The following is a 25,519-nucleotide window of genomic DNA, read 5'->3' on the forward strand; positions in this document are numbered from 1 at the left end:
ACTTGGTCTAAGCTATGATCTATTTTCTTTGCCCTGCCCGTGGAATTATTCGTTTAGTATATGAAGAAATGTGTTTATTTATTATTCTGATCAAATGAAAGGATGAGACATGAGAATCAAATCTCGTGTCCTTTACAGAAACGTCGTTTTGGAGAAATAAGAATAAGAATAGAAAACCAGAAGCAGCTAAGAAGACAATTTGTGCCCAGCCTTTCATGCGGTGAACGAAGCTTTACAGTTAATTAAGATAAATATTTTAGAGATAATAAGATAATTTATAAAAAAATAACAACCCAGTGTGACAGAATGATTTATGACATAAAAAAAAATAAAAACAAGCAAACAAGGAATTAAATCTTATAACTTATTCAAATGTCAACTCACTATAAATTAAATGTAGTATAGAATAATTCGGCCGCTGCTCGAAAAAAATCTTATATCTAATAAATATAGGATTCAAACTCTCTCTCTCTCTCTCTCAAATATTATAGATGAAATGCCAACCTCTCCCATAAAAAAGAAAAACCCTCCCAAACATATTTAAGATTGTGCTGTAGTCACAACCTATTTGTCTATTAATCCTAATGGATGGATATGGAATCAACTTTCCGCCTGTGATTAAATATAATGCAAAGTTCTCTTTTCATATATTATTTTATATTACATCCACCACCTCCCGCTGATGATGATATCCATGCAGTACAACACATTTTACAGTGAAATTCTCGTACGCTAGCTCGCTCCCTCCAGTTTAAAGTACTCTTGAATTTTCTACATGGCAGGGAGTAGCAAGATCGCGGGAAGCTTCTCAGTGATAGGTCGGAATCTTCATTTATATTATCTACCTCGCCTGCGCATTCCTGATTATTAGTGACTTTTATTTTCTCGTTTAATTAAATTGTGTGTGTGTGTGTGTGTGTGTGTGTGAGAGAGAGAGAGAGAGAGAGAGAGGGAGGGAGGGAGGGAGAGAGAGAGAGAGACGTGGTTGGACGTCGTCAATGATTAGGGAGGAGAATTAACCGTGAAATAATAGCACCAACACCGGTGACGTGCCCACTGCCTTGTAATCTCGACAATCATTGATAAAATCCGTTTTTGGTCCTCTAATAAACTCTCGTCGCGGCTGAACCTGACTTGGTAATTGTGATACCAAGTGCATTTTTGTTAAACCAGCTTTACATGGGACACGTTGTGATCATGAGAGCCTGGCGTGAAGAGGCGGCTGACAAGTGAAAGTGTTTACAGGGCTGCGGCGTGAAAAAGTCGTGAAATGTGTATCATTATCGTCACAGGCTTTAATCGGAGTCATGAAGTAAAGGGAGGTGCCCGTGAATTAGGCTAATCCCGGCCGTCCGATTGAGGCTGTCAGTAGATAACGATACGGACGCCGATCCTTCTCATTGCGGCGCCAAAATCTTCGACCCCACCACTTGCCAACAAGGCACCTTTCACTATTGTACTCCCGTCTTATAGGTTATTTATACAAGCACATATATTTACATTAGGAATGCTTGCATTTATGGATATAATTTTTATATTATTAGCCGATAGTGTGATACCGCGTTTGTTTGACATGATATGAATCCGTGCTCATGAAAAAGCCCTTATGATGTTATATCAGTGAAATGAGTTATATTGAGTTATTTACAAAACGAAGGAGGGTCAAGACACCTTTATCTCATATTTCATCTTAAAAAATAACTTCAATTAAATTTTTGTTATGTGTTTTATCTTGTCCCAAAAGTCATCCTGTCTCGTTAAGAAGACATCCAGATGTCCCAATAAAGCAGATAATATGAGAGAAATGCTTGAATAATAATATTTATTAAAATTTTAAATCATATAAATTATTAAGTTTAAAACTAAAATAACACAAATATATAAAATCACAACAATTAAAGTCAATTATTAAGTTACATCAGTCATAGCTACAAATATACAACTCAAAGTTCAGTATACATGAGACATAATATATTATGATAGTAATTATAAGTAATTTTTAAGTTATAAGAGCAACAACAATAGACAAGTCAGGTATAACATTAAGTCATTATTTTTTTTCTTTAACTAAGATATGTTAAGCTAGTAATTCTTTCAAAAATAAAGCAAGAAATATGATATAAAAAAATTAAATAGATAAATATAAGAATAAATTATATTAATATAAGTAATATATTGGAAAGAAAGATATCACCCTATTTTGCCTACTTCGTGTCATTAAAATTATCAATATACAAATTTTTAGTTTTAATTAGGAATTGCACATATCGAAATTGTAATTAATATAAGTATAAATTATACTAATATAATTAATACATATTTTTAAAATAATATATATAATATTCGAGAAATGATAAGATGTCTTGAGGCAACTCAGTGTCCCATCTTGTCTCGTAAAGTCCTATTCTCATTTTTTTCAAGTTGAAAAAGACTCATCCTGATGTAATTAGGATGAAATTCAACCGACTAAAACCGGCGTAAGATTGAACACCCTTAAGTGATACCAACTCGATGTGAGTCATAAGGGGATTAGAATTGTCATCATCCAAGCAAGTTATTGAATATTTGAATCTTAACCCTCACATACAAAAAAAACTTAATTAAAAGAGCTTTATCATTTTCCCTCGTATAATCTCGGAGAAGAAAATCCTTGTTATTGATGGGGTGGGTCTACTTTGTTAAAATGGTGAGAAATTAATTCTGGTTGAAAAGGGGAACAAATCAAAATAATTATGAAGATAAAGGGGAAAGAGTTGCATGGCAACTTAGGGAGGTTAAGGCAAAATAGATTGGAATGAGAGTAATTTCAGAGAAACACGAATCAATGGTTTTATAATTTTTTTTCTTTTGACCAAACAATGGTTTTATAATTTAGTGACGTAAAATTTTGTATGAGCCGGAGTCAATGGAGGAGGGGTATTCAGGCCAAAAAAATAAAAAAGTTGAGGAGGGGTAAGGGCCACGTGGCCAGGAAGCAGCAGGGACAGTTGGGAAAATGCGATTCACTTTACCAACTTTGTTAAAAGGCCTTCTTCGGTATTTGCATGCCCGTCGTCCCTTCCTCCATTCCTTCTCCAACCCCAAAAGGCCATGGCCTCCTCCCCCTCTTCATCATCATCATGAATGTCTATATGTGATGTGCATTCCAATTTTCACCTTCCAATGGAACATTATGCAGCACCACCCCCCTCACCCAAAAATTCACTGGATAGATGTAATCATTACCATTTTGGGGTTCTGGGGGTGCCTGATGGTAACGCCTCCCTTTCCCCCTCACATATATTTTGTTTTTAAAAAAATAGTGAAACTCCCTCCCTCTCTCTCCACAAGCACCAAGACTGCGCAGCCACAGCCGCCATTTCCTCTCTTCCTTTTTCTGTTATCATTACATCCATTCCCCACCCATTTTCATTGTTTCATTATTTTATTTGATATTTGATTTCATCTTCCATTATTTCTCTTCTTTTTTTTATTCTAATTAATTAATTCACTAATTTATCCCTCCCAATCTTTTTTCTTCAAAAACAGAAAAGTGATATTGTGAAAAGTACACAGAAGGTTACACAACAAACTCACCAACTGCGCTGAGAATATATCCAGGCGCATCATAAAACAATGTTGCCTTTCAAAAAAGAAACTCCATCAATTCAATAATATTCCTAAAGAATACAGAAGCCAAGTAATGGATTATATATACATACACTGTGAGAGAGAAAGAGAAAGAGGGCTTTTTTTCTTTACCAAAAAAAAAAATCGGAAAAAAAAAACCCAAAAAAGCCAGGTATTTAAAGCCGCGCAAGGGCCCTTCACTCCCTGCCATGATCAACCCCTCCACTCCCCAACCAAGACCCCGAAAGTCTGAAACACAACTCAACGGTTTTCGCTATTTCTTCCCCCTCCCTTTCCGTTTCAAAATTCATTCGCTCTCTTGCTTTTCATGCTATTTCGTTCCACCCTGTGATCCCCTTTCACCACTCTGTCACTGCTCTCTGTTCCTAATTTCGATGCCCTGGCTCGGCTTTCTTGCTTATCACCCACGTTAATCCGTCTTGAAAACGCTGCGATTTCCTCTCTCCCTCCTTCCCCTCTCCTCTTTATAAACCCCGCCCCTGCCGGCGTTTCTCCCCACTTCATTCCCGCTTCCCATATATCTGATCTTCGCTCGTCTTGTGGCCGCACTACGCTCGGGATTGATTATCACTATGGGACAACACTCTGAGACGGTGGTGGTGAGAGTATTCGAGGCCGACAAGGACCGAGAGAGAGTGGAAGCCATGGAAAGGATATGCGAGGTCGGACCCAGTGGGAAGCTCTCCCTATTCACCGACCTCATGGGTGACCCGATTTGCAGGGTCCGCAACTCGCCTGCCTTTCTCATGCTGGTACTTCTATATTCAATGTCTCTCTGTATCTTTTTCTTTTTCTCCGACGGTCCCTCTTTCTCCCATTCTATTAGCGGTCCTCCTTTCCCCGCGGCTTCTCTTCTTCCTGTTAACTATTAACAGTCTTCTTGTCAACTCTTAACTCTCAACTATATTACATAAATGATTAAAATAACATCACGAGGTGCGCTGTACTACAATGTAAGACTGTTGTCGCCCGTGAAAAAATAAAACCGATAGAATTATATGTGACGATTGATAACGCTCCTGGGTTGAACAGGTAGCTGAGATGGGCCAAGAGATAGTAGGAATGATAAGGGGCTGCATCAAAACCGTTACATGCGGGAAGAAGCTGTCCAGAAACGTGAAGAACCCCCATTTGAATATCAACGACGTCCCTGAGATCTTCCAGGCTGCTCCCAGACACGTTCCTGTGTACACCAAAGTCGCTTACATTTTAGGCCTGCGCGTCTCGCCTTCTCACCGGTACATGTCTCAACCTCTTCATTATGATGAATAATGATAGTAACAACCCGAGTAATTATGAGGGATGATATCTGATATGAGTGTCTGTTTGTTGTGGGCGCAGGAGAATGGGAATAGGGTTGAAGCTGGTGCGCAGAATGGAAGAGTGGTTCATAGATAATGGGGTCGAGTACTCGTATATAGCGACGGAAAACGACAATTTAGCATCCGTTAAGCTCTTCACCGACAAATGCGGATACTCCAGATTCCGTACCCCCTCCATCCTTGTCAACCCCGTTTACGCTCACAGAGAGAAGGTCTCTCGCAAGGTCACCATCATTCCACTCAGCCCCGACGACGCCGAATCCCTCTATCGTCGTCGCTTCGCCACCATCGAGTTCTTCCCTCGCGACATTGATTCCATCCTCAACAACAAACTCAGTCTCGGGACCTTCCTCGCCCTCCCAAGTGGGTCCTACTGCGCAGATACATGGCCCGGCTTGGATCACTTCCTGTCGGACCCACCAGAGTCCTGGGCAGTGCTCAGCGTCTGGAACTGCAAGGACGTGTTCACGCTCGAAGTGCGGGGCGCGTCGTGCGTGAAGCGCACCCTCGCGAAAACGACCCGAATGGTGGACCGGGCCTTCCCGTGGCTGAGACTGCCGTCCATCCCGAACTTCTTCAGACCGTTCGGACTCCACTTCCTGTACGGACTGGGAGGTGAAGGCCCGGAAGCGGTGAAGATGGTGAGAGCCCTGTGCGGGTTCGCGCATAATCTGGCCAAGGAACGCGGGTGCGGGGTGGTGGCGACGGAGGTCTCTAGCTGCGATCCTCTCAGGGTCGGAGTACCTCACTGGAAGATGTTATCCTGCGACGAGGATTTATGGTGCATCAAGAGGCTCGGGGAAGACTACAGTGACGGCTCTGTGGGTGACTGGACCAAATCTCCAGCCGGATGGTCCATTTTTGTTGACCCCAGAGAGTTTTAACTCTAATTTAGTAGCGACCAGAAATGATTCCCGATTACTAGTGACGACAAAGAGTGAAACACAGGCGAATATGGGGAACCCACCTTTTTCGTTACTGTTTACTAATTAATCTTTCTCGTTTCTGTTAGTTTGTTTTCTACCCGCTTTCTTGTATACTTTTTTTCTTTTCTTTTTTTTTTGTGGCATTGGAGTCCTGTAATTGGGAATTATCTGTGAGGGTGGTGGGACGTGGATTTTTGGTTTTGTAAAGGAGAGAGAATATCCCGCCTCTAGTATTATCGATATATCTTTTTGTAAATGGATGTGGCTTTTTAGATCCTCTTTGAACCAAACGCAGCTTTCATGATCTAGTGTTGTTTACCCATCGTCTTTTGGCGACTCTTGCTTTTTATAATTATTGGTTCTGGCCGTTCGGGAATGTATGTATTGAAATGCATGCTAAAGCCCTCTCTAACTGTAATGGGGAAGGAGATGCGTGATTTAAGAGAGGGGATGGTTGAGATGGAATATCCCTGGCTGTGTTTTGTCCGTGTCGCCAAGCTTTTCTTAAAGAACCTTTTAGGGACTATATCTCCTGTCCTTGATAATATGCCCCCGGGTGGGGACCTTATCCTAGCCAACTTTGTTTTTATTGGGTTCCTAGTATCTTTCTTATTCAGGGTAGTGGGAATCAAATGGTGCCCATTATTTTATTTTGTGTCCAGGCCTCCTCCTATAATCATCACTCTAGGACACGCTTAATTTCTTCTACTATCCAACATCGACTCTCAATGGGAGTTGGGAAGGGAGTTGGTGTGCTTTTGCTTTCAAGGGCTGCGCAATTTAACGAAAGAAATATGACAGTGCTCGATCACTCTCATTTACATTTGAGCGAGTTTGGATACATATGATTGTAGTTTAATACGACTTTCCGAGAACTTGTGTTTAGGGGCGGGTGACGCAGAGAAAACCACCCCGAGGAAAACAGCGTACTTGAGCCAAGGTTCTGATTTAGAGAATACTATATTGCAGGATGAAAATGTGGTGGAGTCTGGAGAAAGCAAGTGGGTTTGCGAAATAGTTCTATGTATTCTTTGACGCGATCTGCTCACTTAATTTTTTTTTTAATTATAGTTTTTTGAAATAGCCAGGACGCGATTGGGTTGAGTTTAAATGTGGAGAGCAAGTGGGTGGGTGGTGTGGGTGCTTTTAAATGGGGGGTGAGAGTAAAAGGATGATTAATAAAGCTAGAAAAAGTATGGAGCATGCAAGTGTTGGGATGGTTGGCGATGAGACTGAAAGATAAGAACGTGAAAAGGAGAAGCAGTGTGTTGAATTTAATTTAATTTTGGGAAGAGTGATTGTGGATGTGGGGGGAGAGAAGAGGGTAATAGAACATAGAAAGAGGGTAATAAGATGGAATGGAAGTGAGGATAAAACTGAAACAGCGATCCCAACACAAGCAAGCACCTTTCACGGGGATTTGCACTGAAATGATTATAATGGTAATCACGAGCAGGCCATTGAGATAGTTGATGCAACACTTTTGAGTGAACGCCAGGTGGCGTTCCCTCGCTAGTGGGCTTCTCCGTTCCTTCATTTTCCTCATTTCTCCTCACACCTCTCCTCACTGCCACAACTTGATTGGTTTTAAAATGGACTGAATCCCTGAAAGCATCTCATCCAATCTCAACCACAATGCTCTTATGTGTACCCGTATCACTTTCTCTCTCGCACGCACGCACCAGCCGTGAGGATTTTTCCTGCCAAGTGCGAACTGCTCAGTGCTCTTTCTTTGTTCTGTAAAAAAATCGCATCATCACATTCACAAGACACTTCTTGAATTGACAAGGACTTTTTCGTCTTCCACTTGTCCATTTTGTGTTTTTCCATGAGAATGCAGCTTCTTTTTCATACATATTTTAACATTAACAAAATTAAATCAAAAGAGAAGCATCCACATGCCAATAAGGATAGTTTCCTGTATATACTTACATGTTACTATAATTAATCTTCTATATTATTGTTCTTGACATGTGGAAATAACAACTTTTTAACTCCAGCATAGAAGCCGTAGAGAAAAATAGATGTTGGAGATGGGGTTTAGGATAATTTGGTAAATTTCCAAGTCAATGGATCGCAGGGCAGATGTGGCTTGACCGGGCAGTTAGCTCCTGCATCAATTAATTGAAAAGCTAAATATAATGCTAAACTTTATTCGATTAGGATGGTTTACTGTGGCCTATTATATTCTTTTTCTAAATATATAACAGCTACTAACCTATCATCTATATTCATATGTGCAGATAACATAGCAACTTTGCAGATAAAATAATCTCTTTTGTCATTGTTTTCACCTTTATATATTTAAAGATTTTTGTTGTTAATAAAGTATAATAGCATAATGTAATTTATATAACTAGTATGATAAGGATTGTTGTTATGTTGTTGTTTTCACATCAGGTAAAAAAAAAATCATTTTTTTCACCGCATATATGAATAAAAGACTTATAACAACAATAACATTAAATATTATTTCAATAAATAAAATCAGCTACATGGATCAGATGATTTGGTCGACTCTATCAAGTATCAACAACTTTCCACACATCATTCACCATAACATCCAGTTGATCTGCATGAAAGTTGGGCTCTACAAATAGTTAAAAGTAGTTCAGAAATATCCATAACGTGTCAAAAATATTAATTAATAACACACGCTTCATCATATTATTTTCAAAAAAATAATTCTCTACTCTTAACTAAGCGCCTAAAAAAAAGTCATCACGAGAAGTTTCTGTCCGCGTTCCGTGTAACTAGATGAAGATTACTAGGAAAGTCAGAGTCAAAGTACTCTCATCAAGAATTTCAATTACATTAATTGAAATATTCAAGTTGTAGCGTACGAAGTTCCTAGCTTTATACAAACATTACCTTTCGTCACTGCACATGTAACTATCCTTGTTTCTTTCTTAATAAAAAAACGCAGCAAAAAAAAAAAAAAGGGAGCGATTCCCATTTCAGATGGAGCAAAAGCAAAATGTCATTAAAGACCGGTCATGGATATTAATTAACACCGTAAATTATTAATTATAAATTGGGTCGATGGTACTCTAATTATCCCAAATTAAAAGATACTTTTAAAAAAATTAACATTTTAAGATATAAAATATTTTAAAAAAATTAAGATTTTTTTTGGTATGCAAAAAGATTAAGATTTTATTAAACAGGTTTATTTTTATATTATCCTTTCTTTTTCTATTTAATTTTTGTCCATCTCTTTTTTCAATATTTTAAACTGAAGATATTTTTCAAAGTTTATGTTTTATTTAAAAAAATAAAATTATAATATGTATTTAATAAGATTTATTAGTATATAAAATTTTATCTAAAAATATTTTATAATTTAGAACAATGGAAGTAAATCTATCAATTAAAATCAGCCCAACTCTAAAGAGTTGAACGGGCAAGTCTTGTTGAGCCTGATGCTAACTTGACCCCTGGCTCTCAGGGTTTTGGCCTTTTTTTTATTTTTTAATTTAAAAATATATTTAAAATTACAAAAAAATTATTATACATAACATTGAATTTAGAAAAATAAATTTAAGACAATTCACACAATAACAAATTTAAATATAATAAAAAGTAGCAACATCACAAAATTAGCATAGATAACAATTAAATTTTTCTAATATTATTGTTATTAGTATGAATATAATTTAATCATTCTTTTTGAGTTGAAGCCTGAAGGATCGATTGAATGAGAACACACTTGATAGCCGAATGAAATAAAATTAGAGTTTTAGATTTTTAATCATATTTAATTTTTTTTGGGTGCACGTGCACACGGGGGTGCGCCCCATTTATTATTTCACACACCAAAGTAATGATCTGATTCTAAATTTTTTTAAACTTAAAAAGATCGACCCTCAATTAAAATTGACGGCTCTAAAAAGGAGTTGATTGTCAAGGGACGGGCAGGGTGGTTCTGAGAGTGTTTCCTGCTTTTGTCCGTGAGCATTTTATCTTCTTTTCTGTCTCTTCCTTGCTTCATTGACTCACTGGCTACTTGGGTTTTGAAGATGATGAGAACATTAGCGTTTAGCTAGCACTCACAAGTGCCCGAGTAATCACACTCCATCAATTTTGTTTGGTTGTTTCCTTTTCTACGTCAACGGCTTTTAATTATTAGATCCGATTATCTTAACCTTTCTCTTTCTCCCTTCTATTTGAATTTAATGCAGTGAAAAGGTCTTGATAATTATTTTTTATATATAGCTCCACATGCATGGGTTGAACTTGAACAGGGATCTGAAAAACTTCAGTTCCGATTGATATATTTATAATTTAATAAGCCCAGGGCAAAATCACCTACTTTACCTGACATGTTGAATAAGTTGTCCTAACTCCTAATCATGCATTATTATTATTAAATTAAAAGTCCGTGCTTTTCTCGTCAGAATAATGGAGTCGCCAAGAAATTCCTACCCCTATAGGTCAAGGTCAATTGCATTAATGCATAATATTCAAGCACAATAAGAATTTAAAAAAAAAAAATCGAAGCAGCCTAGTAAAAGTTGGTTGATTATTATTATTATTATTTTTTAAGAGAAAAGGGTCAGTTCTAAGTGCAAGTTGTAATAGATTACTTAACTGTGAATATATATAGTAATTGAACCGCTTGATCAAATCATAAATCTACAATAATTTAACTTCAAGTACAGATGGGAACCTTATTAAGTAGTATTGTATAAGGCTAGAAGCTAGTAATTGAACGAGCTGGATAATCTGATATATCAGATGGTTAGGCCGTTAGGAAAAGACGATATTCTGTTGCTAATACTGGCACATGGTGGCGCATTGCATATCCGGAAATAGATATTAAGCCTGATAGATCACTTGGACCAGAACGAAGGAAAGAAATATTAATGGGGCTTAGCCTCAAACTTAATTAATGCAAACTGCTATAGAATCTAATGAAGAAAAAGGAAGCAGCGATAATTTTGTTTACATATAAACCAAGTTGAAAATTATTATTGCCCAGAGAGGCGGAAATCAATCGGATTTAAGATGAGAAAGGAGGCGAAGGAGTACAAAGCAGAAGTGACATTCCCTTTCATTATGGCACAGCAAAACCGGGTCACTGTTATGGCCCCTCCCTATTTCAACAAAGATAGAACAAGACAACATTGACTAATCGGAAAATGCATCTCTGGGAAAGTTATACATCCACATACAACAGGAAAAAATAACTTTCCCGGTGCTTCATGCTTCCCAAGTCTTCCGTTGATGAATCAAGTGCCAGATGTCAGTAAGCTCTAGCTCCTACTGCTACCTTAGAGTGAGACGATTACACATACGACTGAATATATTACCAAGCGTTTTTAAGATACAGAGTGCCTCCTACTTCTGGACGGGGTGGACTTTGTTTCCTCAACTACAGTAGAAGCAGGGCTTTCAGAGGTATCAGAGCTAGTGATCTCGCCATTTCTTTCTTTGCCTGACCAAATCTTAGAAAATATTTTCTTTGATATACGGAAACCTTTCGTTTTGCTTGCAGCAACTTTTTCACCATTGCATTTACCACTATCGTTGCTGTTTATATCACTACCTCGTCCGCTGTCTCCTCTTGATAACTTCATTGTAGCAAGGTCCCCTTTGAGAACCTTTATGTCTTCTGCCGTGCCATCCCATTCATCTTCAGTATTGGTTGTCGTAGACCTTGAGCTACCATGAAACCCACCAGGAAGCAAGGCGCTAACAGACCCTGGCAGATCAGGCGTGTTCTGCCCTGATGATGCCGTGGAAGCTCTCAGCTGCTCGAAAAAGAGAACCTGCACAACAACACGCAAGGGAAGCCTCTCATTCTGCACTGCATGCATGCAGGCTTCTGCAGATAACTTCCTGCAATCCATCAACCTACATATTCTTTTCCCATCGCTCTTGCTCATTCCGGGATGTTCCTGCACCACATGTAAGCATATTAAGCCTGAGAAACTTGCTTGAATGGGGTTGCACTGAAAGTGTTCTTTTATGATGTCAACAATCAAAGTCAGTTTTGAAACAGTGGTATTTCTATTGGCTATGTACTGAATATATCCGCTATGTAACATCAGACGAGATGAACAAAACAGATAATGTCAGTTAGAGTTCATTGTTCTTTGACCAAATGGAATATCTTAACACAGCAGCACATGTTTAAATATAGTATATTAGGAACCTCAGCTAATATATTCAGGACAACAGAGGAGAATGAAGAACAAATAGCTGAAACTTGATCGGGCATGTATGAGGTCCTCACCTTTAAATACATGTCAATCGCACGATAAAGGCCATCATGACATGGTGCTGAAAAGTTCGATACCAACTCAGCAAGATTAACAAATTTTGAAACAGTCAAATTTGGATCACGAGCAATCTCAGCGAGGTAGCCATCCACCAGTTTTGCTACCTTAACCTTAGACGTCTCTGATATTATCCTGGGCCTTTTGATCTCCTGCAATTCATCTTCCATTGGAGAATCAGACTGTGCATTCCGTTCATGTGCCACAAACTCTTCAACTAGCCTTTGCACTGTATCAACATCAAACATAGTTGTCTCACCAGCTGGTGCCCGAAACAAGAGATCAGCCACTGTAGCCTCATCAAGGTGCTGGCCTATTCTCCCCATCAATTCTGCTCTCTCCAGCTCTTCACATTCCAATAGAATAGCTGCTCTCAGTAACTTCAACAAGAAACTGCAGGAGATACTGGCTGTCTCCACTGGTAGTAGTTGAATAATTGTCTCCAAGACTAATCTATACTTCATGACATCACCACCCTGGATCACACCCTTGTGAAAACCCGGCAACCGTCTTGAAACATATGCACTTAGAGCTTCTCCGATCACAGCACTGGAAACATTGCCCTTGGTTATAATTGTAGTTATGACGCGCTTATAGGGATCAAGTTGGAGCTCACAGAGGTCTTCCACCCACCAGTCCTTTGGAACCATCTGCTGCTTCCTGACACCATTCCAATGAGGATCATTACCATTTTCATGTGAGAGCTTTTTTCTGTTATATGTGTATGACCACTCCACCTTAGATGGATCCATTAAAGCCTTGTTAGCTATTGAATCGAGGCAGTGGCTTACTACCTTAAGCTCCTCGGACCACGGAAGAAGACACTTGGAGGTTTGCAGAACAATAATTGAGTCTTTCCAGCTCCTGAAAATGCTCGAGTTGAGGAAAACTTCAATCTTGTAGATAAGGTTACCTTTTTCAACTGTTTCATACATTTCAAGATATTCTGCTGCACAACGAGCCGCAACAACATTGTAAGCATTGAGAGTGACCGTCATACTATAACAGAACTTCGCACATATTTCAAAAGCAGCAGGACCTCCGGGAATGTCATGGATGCTGACTTCATTGTTGTTCTCCTCGTTGGTGTTTGCAACCAGCTTTTGCATGCGTGCACTTTTGGACAAAAGGGGAAACTGCAGATATTAATCGAATTAGAGTCACAACTGGCCCAAAACATATGCAGAAGATATTTACGTTTGTAACCAACCAATTATCTACATTTATTAAACGATAGTAGTCAGGATGAAACAATTGGTTATATGATTAATATTTTTCAAATGTTAATGTCATCTGCAATCCTGTCTTACTGCTACTGCAATTATATTGTTAGAACAGCATAGTCAGACACCCTCGTCAAGTGAATGATTCAGAGCACATACATAATTAGATACTACACAAGTACTGGGCTCTAGCTTTCATAATACAGTAAAAGTTTCCATGGCATTGATTTAGAACAGCACTTTCGTTCTACTCTTTTAATTTGACAAAGCATAAGAAGGAACATAGAGCTAGTCACTTTGTCATCCAACCAGACGAAACGGAAACTACTTATCCTCATCTTTCCCTTTACTCAAATTCCTTTTCCGTGTATCAAACAGTCTAAATGTTAGATTTCTTACCTTATGGAGATAAAACTTTACATCTCCAACATTAATGACTATGTCAGTTGCCAACTCAGTTGCCACATACCTGCATGTACATATGCCAGTTCATGTGACCTCCAAGAAATGAACAAATCAAGAAGAATAGAAAAGGAAGAAACAAAATTAAATAACAAAAACATAACAAAGGGAAAAAAAAAAAGGACAATCTGCTGGACCTAAGGTAGATGCAAACACATAATTTCTGCAAGTACAAATCTGATTTGCACATATTAAATACAAATACCCACAGGGTGGAACTATGACTCTTTTTCTCTATCTGCTAAAAGCACACCATAGCACAAGTTAAATAACAATAAGCATGGAACAACTATTATCTGGGAGTATGGCAAAGGTGCAGGCATGCGTCCAACCAAATAAGGCTACTGTGAGAAGGCCGATTCAGGCTTGCAATGGCTGTGACGAAAATTGAAGCCAGAACATGAATATACTAAAATATAAGAACTATATGGCAAGGATAGAAAAAGTGATAATTCTACTCAAATTTCCAGTTCATAATTATTTAAAAACATTCAAGAGTTCTATCCTCTCAAGGTCGAAGGCACTCATCCATCATTTTCCCCTGAACAATTTTATTTGCATGGAAACACAGATCAACTTCCAAAAACTCCAACATTCATGCAACACCACTTTCAGTAAGGCTACTCCCTTTTGCTTTGGTCAAAATATATTGAGAAGATGGATGGATGAATACCCTTGAGTGAAAAGTAAAAAGTGAACCAAGCCTGTCACTATACTAAATACAAAGAGCTAATCAATTACTGCGAAGTAGAACGGAAAATCAGGAAGTAGATGTTAAAACATGATGGCTCTGGACCAGAGCATTTCCAAGCTATCTATTTGAAGAATAAGATTATAGCCCAATCTGGTACTGTAATAAAAGTCAAAATTCAGCGTCATCATTATGTGGATATTTCGACTGCGAAAAATTCTCCGACAGCAATAGCTGATTTCGTCCATATTTGCATTAATTTGCTAGGCGCGTGTCTATATCTTTTTTTTTTTTATTTCCACCAAAACAAACTGTATAAAGTATGAACTGATTCAAAATAAAGGCACACTAATCTACTGACATTTAAACTGAAACAAGGCACAAGAACAATGAAATCAGAACAGGATTCAAAGTGAAAAGAAGACAAAAATGAGATTTCAAGAAAATGAAAATCCATTAGAGCAATAACATACCCATCATGCAAATTAATAAAAAGGAAGTAAATTTGGCAAAGATCTCACACCTGATATTATCGACATCAGTCTGGAAAGAATCAGGCTTAGATCCAAGTTTCATAAACTTCATCTTGGCTGAAGCAAAGTATAAGTGGGTCCGTTGTCCCTATTGGATCCAATCCCTAGGTTCAGCTATCGCCGCCGGTAATCCAAGAAGCGACTCTCCGGCTATGAAACTCAAACCGGAGCGTATGGATATAACGAAGGAATATGAGTAAGTTAGAAAAATTCAGGGTGATGGAAGATGCATCAAATAGAATTGTGGGTATGATTTCCTAGTATGACCGAATCTTTCCCAGAAGCCAAGGCCAGTAAGAGGAGGTGGAGGGGGTTTGTGTGTATATTTTATTTCACTTGGAATGGAAGGGACTCAAAGAAGAGATTGCTTACTAAATCGGTAACACACCCCAACGAGTCCGGCAAATATGGTCATGTTAGGGGGACATTGCCAACAGAGTACCTCGAACTTATATAAATTTCTCAAAACCAGAGACACGCCCACTTGTTCAAAACTGACACCACCGTCTAGCGTATATTTATTTTATGTTTGTCTAGAGATTTGCCTTCTTCCTTCTCTCTTTGTTATTCCCAACAGTGTGAAGACATGAGCAAGCTAGACCCTTTTCTGGTCAACACAGTTTTAGAATTTAGAACCCCAAATCCTATGATCAACATTCCTTTACTAGCCACGTTTCAGCTGTGTCTCTCCATTAGAGCCATAGAACCTGCAATCACAAGACAGCATATCTCGGTATGAGTTTGAGGAAGGGAAACCACCCAACATCATAGACAAAACGCATCAATTTTGATGGTTTCAGGCCAAAGATCGCCGTACATGTTTCGCAACCGAAAATTTTTAGCCACTGGAAGAAAAAGGCTCTTTTGAATTTAAAGAGTCGGTAGAAAAAGGCATTTTATCAGAATATAAATTAACAAACCTGCAGAGAAATCAAGCCAGTGAATATCGCAGAATCCGAAGATGTAAAACAGAAAGAGTAAGCATAAAGCGGCAGGGAAATAGGCAAAAGGTAACAACAGGAGATGAAAGAAAAGAAATGAATCGGAACTGAAGCGTGCCAAAGGGGAATATTGAGAGAGCAGAGTAGGATTGAAGGACAAGGAGAGGAATACAAGCAGAAAACTTGGAAGGGGAGGGATGGTGGCCCAATACGGTGAGAGATCTGAAATGGGGCACCACAACAAACATAAAGTTCAGTGCATGAATTGCACTATATCTTCATAAAGCCCCACACATCACAGAAACCACCGAACCGAACCGAAAAGATCACCTTCAAAGAGATGAGCTGTTCCTCTTCACCTTTGACAGCCACCACAACAACACAAACACACAAGGCCAGCCTATCTCAGAATGTTCCCACACGCGCGCGCGCTCGCGCTCTCTCTCTCTGCTTCAGAGCCTTTGAATCAGCACCTTCGTCCCCGCCCTCGCCCCCACCACCGCCACCGCCACCACCTCTCTCTCCCAATGTCGTCGCCCTTTTTGTTTCCCCCTAAACTAGAATACGAAAGCATTTAACTAAACAACAGCGCTATATTTTTTAAAAGGAGATGTAATTAAAAATAAAATAAAATTTGGAAAAGTAGCGTTTGAACGAAGTGAAGCGAATGAAGGTGGATTGGGCTCTACCTAGCTGGGAAATAGAGCGACTTCACTTGAAATGATGAACGTCACCACCACGAGGCCCCCACCCATATATTTAGTCTCTTTCCTTCTCTCCCCCCCACCACTATGCAGGATGCAGCATGCAATGCAATGTTAAGTATCGCACGCCCATCTGACAGGCGCCACTTTTTTGTGCTGCGTTCGTTTCATCCTGCGAACCCAATTTAGCCCCCCAGCCCCCCGTTTTGTACAAAAAGGACCACTCTATCTCTCTAATTTCCTCCTCACAAATCATATGCACATCCCATTATTCATTATTATTAACTATGTTTATTTACTTTTTGGGTTAATTAAATCATAAAATCTCCGTTTATGACAGAATATATATTATGGAGATTAGATTGCATAAGCCATAACTGAAGAGACAAGTACCCCACACACACACACACTCTCTATCTTGCATGCATAAAATGTCTTACGAAGATTACTAATCAAGGCATTTCATAACATAAATGAATCCTTGTTCTACTAACTACTTAGACTTGGTTAATGTTGCCGCCGAGAGGTTATAATTAGATGATCATTACATTACATGGTTCTTCCCTTGCAACCAATTAATGCAATAAACGAACCAATAATTATATTTGGCTCTTATCCAGAACTCTAAAGTAAATGGATGTGATAAATTGGGTTATTCTCTTAACAGCTCAATGAATGAATACTTGCTCATCTGCCTCCGTTTATAATGCAAGTGGTCTGGTGAATTTGGGTTGCATTTTGTTTGGTCCGCACACTATTTGGTCATAGTGTGACCACGATGCTTTCCGTCGACCAATCATCTCACATGCATTGCTCTGATCTGCTTCTTCCGATGCCAATTATAAAAAGAGAAGACTGTCAATTGGTTTTATCGTATTCGCTTTCTCTAACACATCCCCATGATAATGCCTAAATTTTTTATATTATTCTCCCTTCCATCGAGAATCTTTTCCCCAGAAAATCAGAATGGAACGCAGAAACAGCCTCATCACATGTGTATAATATTATGAGTCTTTCCTATCTCACTCGCCAGATAAAGAAAGAAAGAAAGAAAGAATTGCGTTTTCTCGCGCATCAGATGCAGATGATGATGCAACAGTTTGGACCTGTAGGATCTACGAAAAAATGAGATAGATTCCTGAAAAACTGTCGCAGCCTTGAATTATAAAAATGGAGCATGTTACTGGCACAATCTTTGAAAGATTATATTCATAAAGGTTGTCGGGTTTTCATCTAAACTACACATATGAAGAAAATTAAGATCCGTTAGAACTCTGATAATTAACGACAATCAATAACACAATTGAAAGGTTAAATAACAATTCTGAGAAATATTTCCAAATTTTAAAAACAGGTCGAGACAGTCACTACCAGTCATCTCGAGTTTGCGGATCCGATATGCATGCGCAAGACTTGTCTAGTAGTATAACGTAAAAACGTTAAGAGAACATTGTGGATAAGGTGACTTGTACACTTATTTTTGGTCCCAACAATGTGTGGAATTTTGACTTATACCATGTGGCCTGTGGGCATGCTGTTTGATGATGGTCGTGCTCAACATTATTTTCAAACTTTTTCAAAAGATAATGTCTTTCCAGCTCAACTGAAATTCCTAACTTGAGGAGGGGACCATCCAAGTCTGAAATGTCCTTAAATCAAGGGCACACATAATAGTTTTTTTCTGGTATAAGGGCACCTTTGGTACAAGTAACGGAGCAAATTCTGTAATTCTCAGATTAAAAAACCCAGAAATTTAAAAAGGCATCCTCAAAAGCAAACCTTAGGGAATCGGATATGTGTGGTGGATAAATTTACAACGCAGAGAGAGGATTATCTATTTTAAAGTGGGCGCCGAGAAGGGTCATCTAGGTTTGCTGAGGTTTCAGTAATTATCACGGGGCACATGGCCTCTGATTCTCATTATCATCCGGTAAGTTCCATGAGGAACTTTTATGAATTATTAATAATAATTGCCAGGGACATGAGAACTAATTATGAGAGTTTAAAACAGTGTCCTGTAAAAGGTCACTGTTTTAGTGGCCAGTTAACATTAATCTCCTCAGATACTGCCAGTAGGGAGGAATAATGGAATATGTAATATTCTTCTTTGGCACATACTGAGAAGTTCAATGAATGTTTTGATGAATCAATTATATACACAAGAGATATAAGAGAACATACATGAGGAAAAAAAATTCGAGCACAGAGAGGTGTAATGATTTGGCGACGAAAACATCACTTTCAAATATCTACCACAGTGGATGTCATTTTCAGCTAATCAAGTATATGTACTTGACAGCGCTTAAATTTTCTGCAAATTTGATTGAAGGGCATGCAAAACGTAGACTTTAAATTGCACTAAACTTGCAAGTCTTAAAGTGAACTAATCATCGACGAGAAGTATTCCGTACTTCCATGTGGAATCTGCCAAAAGAGATGTCAAAATTATTCCTTCTTCCATGGGATGGAATGGAAGATTAACGCAAGAAGACGACACAAGCAGGAGATGCCAGTCCGAAAGATCCATTATAGTTGAACCAGAAATAGTGAATGTTGAATGATATTTAGTTACGTGGTCACTGCTTTGACCAAGAATATACTAGGTTTATGGCGGATTTACTCTAGCTAGGGCCTAGGTTTGATGGTTTATGTAAATGATTGTAGCTTTCGAGATTGGAGCCAACGCACTGAACGGTGCCAACAACTGCGTGGTCTCATGGTCCACAATTCATCAAAGTTAGGCTTTTCTTCTCGGCTTCTTATTATTTAACTTTTTTCTCTTTGAAAGTGCCTATTCACCAACCATTATCTACAAACCGTATTATTGGTGAGACAGTTACTAAAACTTATTCTTGTGTTCAAAAACTTGGCCTAAAATTTGGATACATATCCATTTGCTTCAAAGTCATTGCAGAAAACATTGCTGAAAGATGGGATAGTGGGAATATTGTGACGTAGAGTTTTAGTGCCAGAGAGCTTCGCTGGTTTGTTCTGTTCAATGGAGGCTATATACGTTGAGTTCTTGGTTGTGATGAATTGCAGCAATCAAAAGGCGACCGGCATATGCATGTAAATTGAAATGCGCTTGGTAATTGCGTGCCTCTGAGTCTGACATTTGGTTCAGTCATTCGTATTTATGTATCATGAGGCTTCATTGCATGTGAAGGTAAAAGGAAAAAGTGCATTTCTTTCGCGTCGTCCCCATCATGTCTGTATATATGTTTACGAATTATGAGCATTAATTCACATTTAGATGCTTGAAATGGTAAGGCATCCATAAACCCATCATAAAAGAAACTATAATTAACTCCATTTTTGCTATACTATCATTACTACATCTACGTATATTCTCAGGATTCTCGTCTCCCACTTTATTTCATTCAACGTGCGATCGGATTTCGTCAACGTTGTATTTTGTCTAAATATTTTTTTACAACTTTTATTTCATTTAGAGTCAATTATAGCTCAAAATTTTTAAATTTTTATGTTGGTGAGCTAATTAATTTTGAGAAACGCGTGGATTTTTCTTTTCCTGAGTCTCATTTAAATTTAATCTACTCTTTCAGTCATAATTATTTTGAGACAATTTTAGGCTCAGTCATGTAAAATTAACGGTCAACAAATTTAAGTCAAAAAGAAAAGTGGGCATATGTTTTTTTATGGGCCTGATACAGTGGGCTTAAGTGAAGTTCTATTTTCAAAGCCCAATATGTCAACAGGAAAAATATGTATTAAAAAACAAAAAGACTGAGGTATGTAAGCAATGGTTTGAAAAATTACGGAGAAACGAAGCTAATCACTCTAGGATCAGAAAACCCTAAAGTGACCCCACCAATTCCCTGTGAGATAAGTGCCACACTTAGTATTGGACAATATTTTGAACATGATTCTTTTTAGTAGGATGATATATGTGGGGCAAAAAAAAGAAAAAGAAAGAAAGAAAGTCACACTCCGTCAACATTGTTGCACGCAAGTTAAACTCCGTCCTTCAGGTTCAGGCCGGCCCAAGAAACCACCTCCACTTTCAAACCTGCCGCCAACTGCAGAGGAGAATGGAGAGTACAGACTCGTCTCGGTCGACCTCGAGTTACAGTCGAGACTGGCTTGTGTCGGTCGTAGTCTGCCTGAACTCGAAATCGAATCCGAAGGGAATTGTGTGGCGGTGTGTGGCCTCCCTCGTCCTCGGGGCTTGCTGCTAGCTCCCTCTGAATTAGATAGCCCTTGCTGTATGATTTATAGCCTCTGGCCTCTATTCTATTGCCTTCATAATTCTTGTGATTTCTTCTTGTATTTAAATTTAAATTCCGCTGGTGATATAAAGTCTTTGTTTTGGTTTTCAAGTTTGAAGAAGACAAGTTGCAATTAAGTGTGGTCCTTTTTTTCTGATCTTGAATAAACTATTGCTGGCTTTGATTGTGCCTCGTCTTAAAATGGAGCCTCAACAGCTTGACCCGAAGCACTGCGTAGAGTTACTGAAGTAATCCGTGAACCGATTCTTTTAACGTTTCATTTAGCATTTTGTTTGAATCAAATGGTCTTTTGATCATGTTATTAACAGGCATTTGGACAAGCAGAACGAGTTCCTCATGGAATCGTACAGATTAATGTTTCACGAGCTGCAAAAACTTCAGCTTCTTCATATTTTCAAAATTTTGCTTTCTTTCAATTCTCCTGTTAATTAAGGTTTGTAATTTTACATTTTTTACAATAACAATATCTACCTGTCATACTCTCTCTTTGCACTTCTATCAAGGGAGGAGGAAAAAGTTTAGGACCCATAACTAATTTGCTGAGATGGTAACTAGCGGATTTGGAGAGGTTTGAGGTGTGTGAGTGGGAGGAGCAAGACATTGGGAATATATTATGGGTGGGGGGGTCAGTGCTAGGAGGGCATATTATGAGTGAATTGCTGTGGAGAGTCTCTACCTCTCAAAGGCATAGGGACCTTGTTATTGTTTGGCTGATTCTATTTTTCCTTTTGATTTTTAGTATTTAGCATATCGTACTTACTAAGACGTACACTCTGGTGAGATTAGTATTGAATTGGTAAGATTTCCGGAGAAGTTTCCATCAGATAGGAATGCGGCTGTTCTATAGGCACTGTTTATCTACTAGTAAGGATGATACAAGCTCTAAGATGTTATGGCAACTTGTTCGAGACAAAATAATGTCAATTAATTTATTTTTGCACTCTGATCTGTGATACTATTGTGTTACAGTGAATTTGTTGCTCCATGTCGCCCTTCTTATCAGCAGTCCCATGCCGCTAAATAAGGTTGCCTATATAGCTCTAAATGCGCTCCAAATGTGCTCTCCTCTCTTACTACAGATAGTTCGTAGCTCTAATTTTGATCTCTAAAGCGTTTTTCCTTCCTTTTCTAATGGAAGGTTCGAGCTGATTCTTTTGGCTATTTATCAGCTTCTTGACGGATTTATCTTCTTCTTGCATTAATATTTCAATTTAGATTTTTGAAATTATTTTGGCGATGACTTATTATGCATACTAAGTCATAAACTCATCGTCATAAACTAGAATCCCTGACTGCTGGAGATCGTCTTGTAGGTGGAAGAGGAAATGCTTATGCACAAGCTTCACGAAGTTATGTCTGCTCATGGTATCACTGAAAAGGTCCGTTCTTTTTTTGTTTTGAACCTTTTTTATCAACCTACTAAGATGATTGATATTTGCTGTAGAATAGACAATACCAGTTCCTAACTTTTGGAATAAGGAAACACCGGTTGCTTATGTAAGGAATGGCCCTAAATCATTACATATCAAGCTAGTGAAGGGAATTAAGATGCTTAGTTAGGAGAGGAGGTTCTCTAACACTATGTTTGGTTGGAGGGGAGGGATTTTGATGGAGAGGAGGGGAGGGAAGGGGAGGAATCCCTCCCAATCTCCTCAATTTGGAGGGGAAGGGAGGGAAAAATTTCATCCCCTCCCCTCCAACCAAACAAGGGGTAAGAGTTTTGACTCATTTTTTAATCCATATGGCTTCAGTTTTGCCTGGTGATTTGCCCCCATCTTTTGTAGTTTTTTTTTTTTTTTTTGGGAGTGGTTTAAGGCAGGTTAACGTGGGTTGTTTTGCTTGTTATTCACTTATTTGTGACGATATTTTTGTTCATGTACAGAATAAAGACAGCTTTAATGGTTGCAATAATAGTGAAGCTGAACGACCATGTGAAAGCCATTAATTCAATGCAGCAAATGCAGAACAGAGACAATTCTTTGAGGCCTGTTTTTGCTATCAGCATTTTTTTTTTTTTTTGGGAGAGTACGTCTACAAGAGTTTAGCTGCTCCTGTGATTTTTTTTTTTTGGAAGAAGAGCCGAAGGGGATATTTATATCAATTTGAAAGTTTTTTCTAGTTTGTTTAAAGCTTGTACTAATAGGGACATCTTGGCAAAGTTTCCCTTAGTAGGGGGCGTATTTCTGAGGCAGGTGCTGGGAGAAGCCTGGCGAACAATTGCTCCAAGCTCTACGTTGATGGATCTATCCTACAGAATGGCTAAAGCGGATGTGGAGGCATTCTGTTTGATGGGGACCTCATTTGGCAAGGTGTCTTTAGCTGCAAGCTTTTATCAGTGCCACTAACGATTGCTGAACTTCTAGGTTTTATCCAGGGCTGCAATATTTGTTGGGAGCGGGGTTACAGAAATTTCTCAGTTTTTCTGGACGGTGCGGAAGCGGTTAATCTGATTCTGAGGGGAAGTGTAGTGCACCATCCTTTCCAAGACATCATCGCCGAAGCTAAATCTTTCTATTATAGATATTGGAATTTTTCCCTTAATCTCTCTTATAGGGAGAAAAACACTTTTGCTGATTCTGTTTGGTACAGAAACCAAATGAAAAAAGATGTTCTGGTTTTTATTCAATCTGGATATGCTTGCAAGCAAAACGAGAGTCCTATTTATACTATTGGAATTTTAAAACCGAAGCAGCAAAATAAGGCGAAGGTTACAAGGATTTTTATTATGCATTAAGGGAGAGATTGTAACTCTCCATTTACTGTCATTAATCCATTTCCGTTGCTGCTGTTGTTTTCTGTTTCACTATTGCTAGATCTGCTCATTAGATAGTGCTTTTTGGTTCTTTGATCATCCCCATCTTTTATTAGGAGGTGGGTGTTGATGAAAGAAGAGCTCTTGGTTGATTGTTTGTATTTGAAGATTTTGTTGTTTTCCAGGTTACAGTAGTATTCAGTTTTTATTTAAAAAACAGTTATATATATATATATATATAATAATTTAGAAGTTCAATTTGTACTACTGTAATTGTGTGCACAATACACGCACACACACATGTGCGCGCGGGCTTAAATTTGGAGGAATAAGGCACCAAAATTTTAAAAAGAAATTAATTTAATGTGACATCAATAAGCCTCGCGTTGGGGTCTTTTGTTAAATGAATACATAGTCTAACTATATACAGTGCATTTTTCTTTTACCTTAATTTTATCTGCTCTCTCTATCCACTTTATAAAATATTTTTATAAATGATTTGGCATTTCAAAATGAAAGATGTTTTTTAAAAATTAGATTTTATTAACAATGATTATTATAATATTACATATCATTATTTTATTTTTTAAATAAATTTGTTCCTCTCCTTATTAATAAAGGCTAATTTTAAAATTTTGTAGAAAAATTAAAATTATAAATTATATTAACAATATTTTATTAGCATGTACTCGTCTAAAAACATTTTATAAATTAGGAAATCCCATTCCAAGAACGGGGAAGGAAAGAAAGAAAGAAAGAATCCCAACCCAAAATGCCAGTTTCAAGGACAACCAAGCTGTGCAGTCAAGTAGCGCATCAAAGCTCCGAACTTGACTGGGGTACTGTGACGATACTGAGACGCGTCTTTTTCGTGCTTCTTTTTGTTTGTCTCTTCTCCAAAGTACGTGAACCGTGAACGCACTCCACGTCCCTCCTCATGAGCTGGCTCATTCTGTTGGGAGAACACAGCTTTATTCAAGAATTTCTATTTAATTATTATCAAATCCTCAGAAAATTTGTTATAAATAGGGGACATCTAGTTATAAATTATGATAATTAACTGTCGTTAGTTCCTGATTTACATTTTAGACTTCCATATTTACAAATGCTTAAATTATATTTGAAATCTAATTTCAGCAGCTTACTTAACTGTCATTAAGTTGAAATTCTGGAACCTACACTATCATTTTTCTTACTCTATTATAGTTCTTCAGTTCTCTTTCACTAGTCACATTTCCTCCTTGTCAATCATAAATTCTTTTAAAAATTATTAAATCTAAATTATCAAATTCAATTTAATGATCTATATTTGTTATGATTCCTCCTCTACTCTCATATGCAGAGAAGAAAAGCCAACTCTAGTAAAAACAATGTGACGGAAAGTGTGATAGCAAAAGCATTTTAGAAGACAGTGTGCCAGGAAGTGAGAAAAATATAATTGAAACTGTCACCAACCTCCCCACAAAAGAAAACCAACAGATGGTTTGTAGGTTAAATTGGCTGAATCAAAATAGGAACAACTTAATTTGAGACCACCAAATAAGCCTTTTGCAACAGGTATCCAGTATTCATCTCACAAAATCGGGTTAGTTTCAGGTGTTATTGAGGATCATGAATCCTAGTTAAGTCAATGGGCATCAATCATGAGAATTAATCAATGCAACTTCGCTTATCTTCTTTCCAAAATCGCGTGAATAGTTCAGAAAGAAAATGGCAGCTAGTTTGATCAACTCCTGTCTCTCAACGGGTCTGATCATTAAAATTTTCAATTTTCAAGAATCTAAATCATCATTGAGAATATATC

The 25,519-nt window shown here is 38.1% G+C and overlaps 3 protein-coding genes across 5 annotated transcripts; 2 read left to right on the top strand and 1 right to left on the bottom strand.

Annotated features, from left to right (window-relative positions):
- Positions 1-3,834: 3,834 nt before the first annotated feature.
- On the top strand, positions 3,835-6,182 carry LOC129322940 (probable N-acetyltransferase HLS1). The gene is made up of 3 exons (XM_054969408.1): positions 3,835-4,382; positions 4,663-4,868; positions 4,972-6,182. Exons 1-3 carry the CDS (start codon positions 4,203-4,205, stop codon positions 5,834-5,836), a joined length of 1,251 nt encoding a protein of 416 aa, XP_054825383.1. The 5' UTR covers positions 3,835-4,202; the 3' UTR covers positions 5,837-6,182.
- Positions 6,183-10,906: 4,724 nt separating this feature from the next.
- On the bottom strand, positions 10,907-16,766 carry LOC129322335 (BTB/POZ domain-containing protein NPY5). 3 transcript variants are annotated; one of them, XM_054968625.1, is made up of 5 exons: positions 16,699-16,766; positions 15,059-15,775; positions 13,782-13,851; positions 12,117-13,295; positions 10,907-11,778 (listed from the first exon to the last, which is right to left on the bottom strand). In XM_054968625.1, exons 2-5 carry the CDS (start codon positions 15,118-15,120, stop codon positions 11,200-11,202), a joined length of 1,890 nt encoding a protein of 629 aa, XP_054824600.1. In that variant the 5' UTR covers positions 15,121-15,775; positions 16,699-16,766; the 3' UTR covers positions 10,907-11,199. The 3 variants fall into 3 exon arrangements, with proteins under 3 accessions (XP_054824600.1, XP_054824599.1, XP_054824598.1); XM_054968624.1 differs by lacking the exon at positions 16,699-16,766 and adding an exon at positions 16,340-16,520; XM_054968623.1 differs by lacking the exon at positions 16,699-16,766 and adding an exon at positions 15,989-16,520.
- A 5,582-nt stretch (positions 16,767-22,348) lies between these two features.
- On the top strand, positions 22,349-23,967 carry LOC129323160 (uncharacterized). The gene is made up of 2 exons (XM_054969742.1): positions 22,349-23,272; positions 23,338-23,967. The coding sequence occupies exons 1-2, from the start codon at positions 23,201-23,203 to the stop codon at positions 23,695-23,697; spliced, it is 432 nt and encodes a 143-aa protein (XP_054825717.1). The 5' UTR covers positions 22,349-23,200; the 3' UTR covers positions 23,698-23,967.
- Positions 23,968-25,519: the final 1,552 nt, after the last annotated feature.

Source organism: Prosopis cineraria, unplaced genomic scaffold (genome assembly GCF_029017545.1).
Source record: "Prosopis cineraria cultivar Desert tree isolate PC_DT_omini unplaced genomic scaffold, ASM2901754v1 PC10, whole genome shotgun sequence".
In the NCBI taxonomy this organism is placed as follows: domain Eukaryota; kingdom Viridiplantae; phylum Streptophyta; class Magnoliopsida; order Fabales; family Fabaceae; genus Prosopis; species Prosopis cineraria.

Coding starts and splice junctions, on each gene's coding strand:
- LOC129322940 (XM_054969408.1), top strand. CDS start 4,203: ATGGGACAACACTCTGAGACGGTGGTGGTGAGAGTATTCGAGGCCGAC. Junction 4,383..4,662: donor CGCCTGCCTTTCTCATGCTG/GTACTTCTATAT, acceptor TGGGTTGAACAG/GTAGCTGAGATGGGCCAAGA. Junction 4,869..4,971: donor CGCGTCTCGCCTTCTCACCG/GTACATGTCTCA, acceptor TTGTGGGCGCAG/GAGAATGGGAATAGGGTTGA.
- LOC129323160 (XM_054969742.1), top strand. CDS start 23,201: ATGGATCTATCCTACAGAATGGCTAAAGCGGATGTGGAGGCATTCTGT. Junction 23,273..23,337: donor TGGGGACCTCATTTGGCAAG/GTGTCTTTAGCT, acceptor GGTTTTATCCAG/GGCTGCAATATTTGTTGGGA.
- LOC129322335 (XM_054968625.1), bottom strand. CDS start 15,120: ATGAAGTTTATGAAACTTGGATCTAAGCCTGATTCTTTCCAGACTGAT. Junction 13,296..13,781: donor TAAAGTTTTATCTCCATAAG/GTAAGAAATCTA, acceptor TAATATCTGCAG/TTTCCCCTTTTGTCCAAAAG. Junction 11,779..12,116: donor CGATTGACATGTATTTAAAG/GTGAGGACCTCA, acceptor CATGTGGTGCAG/GAACATCCCGGAATGAGCAA.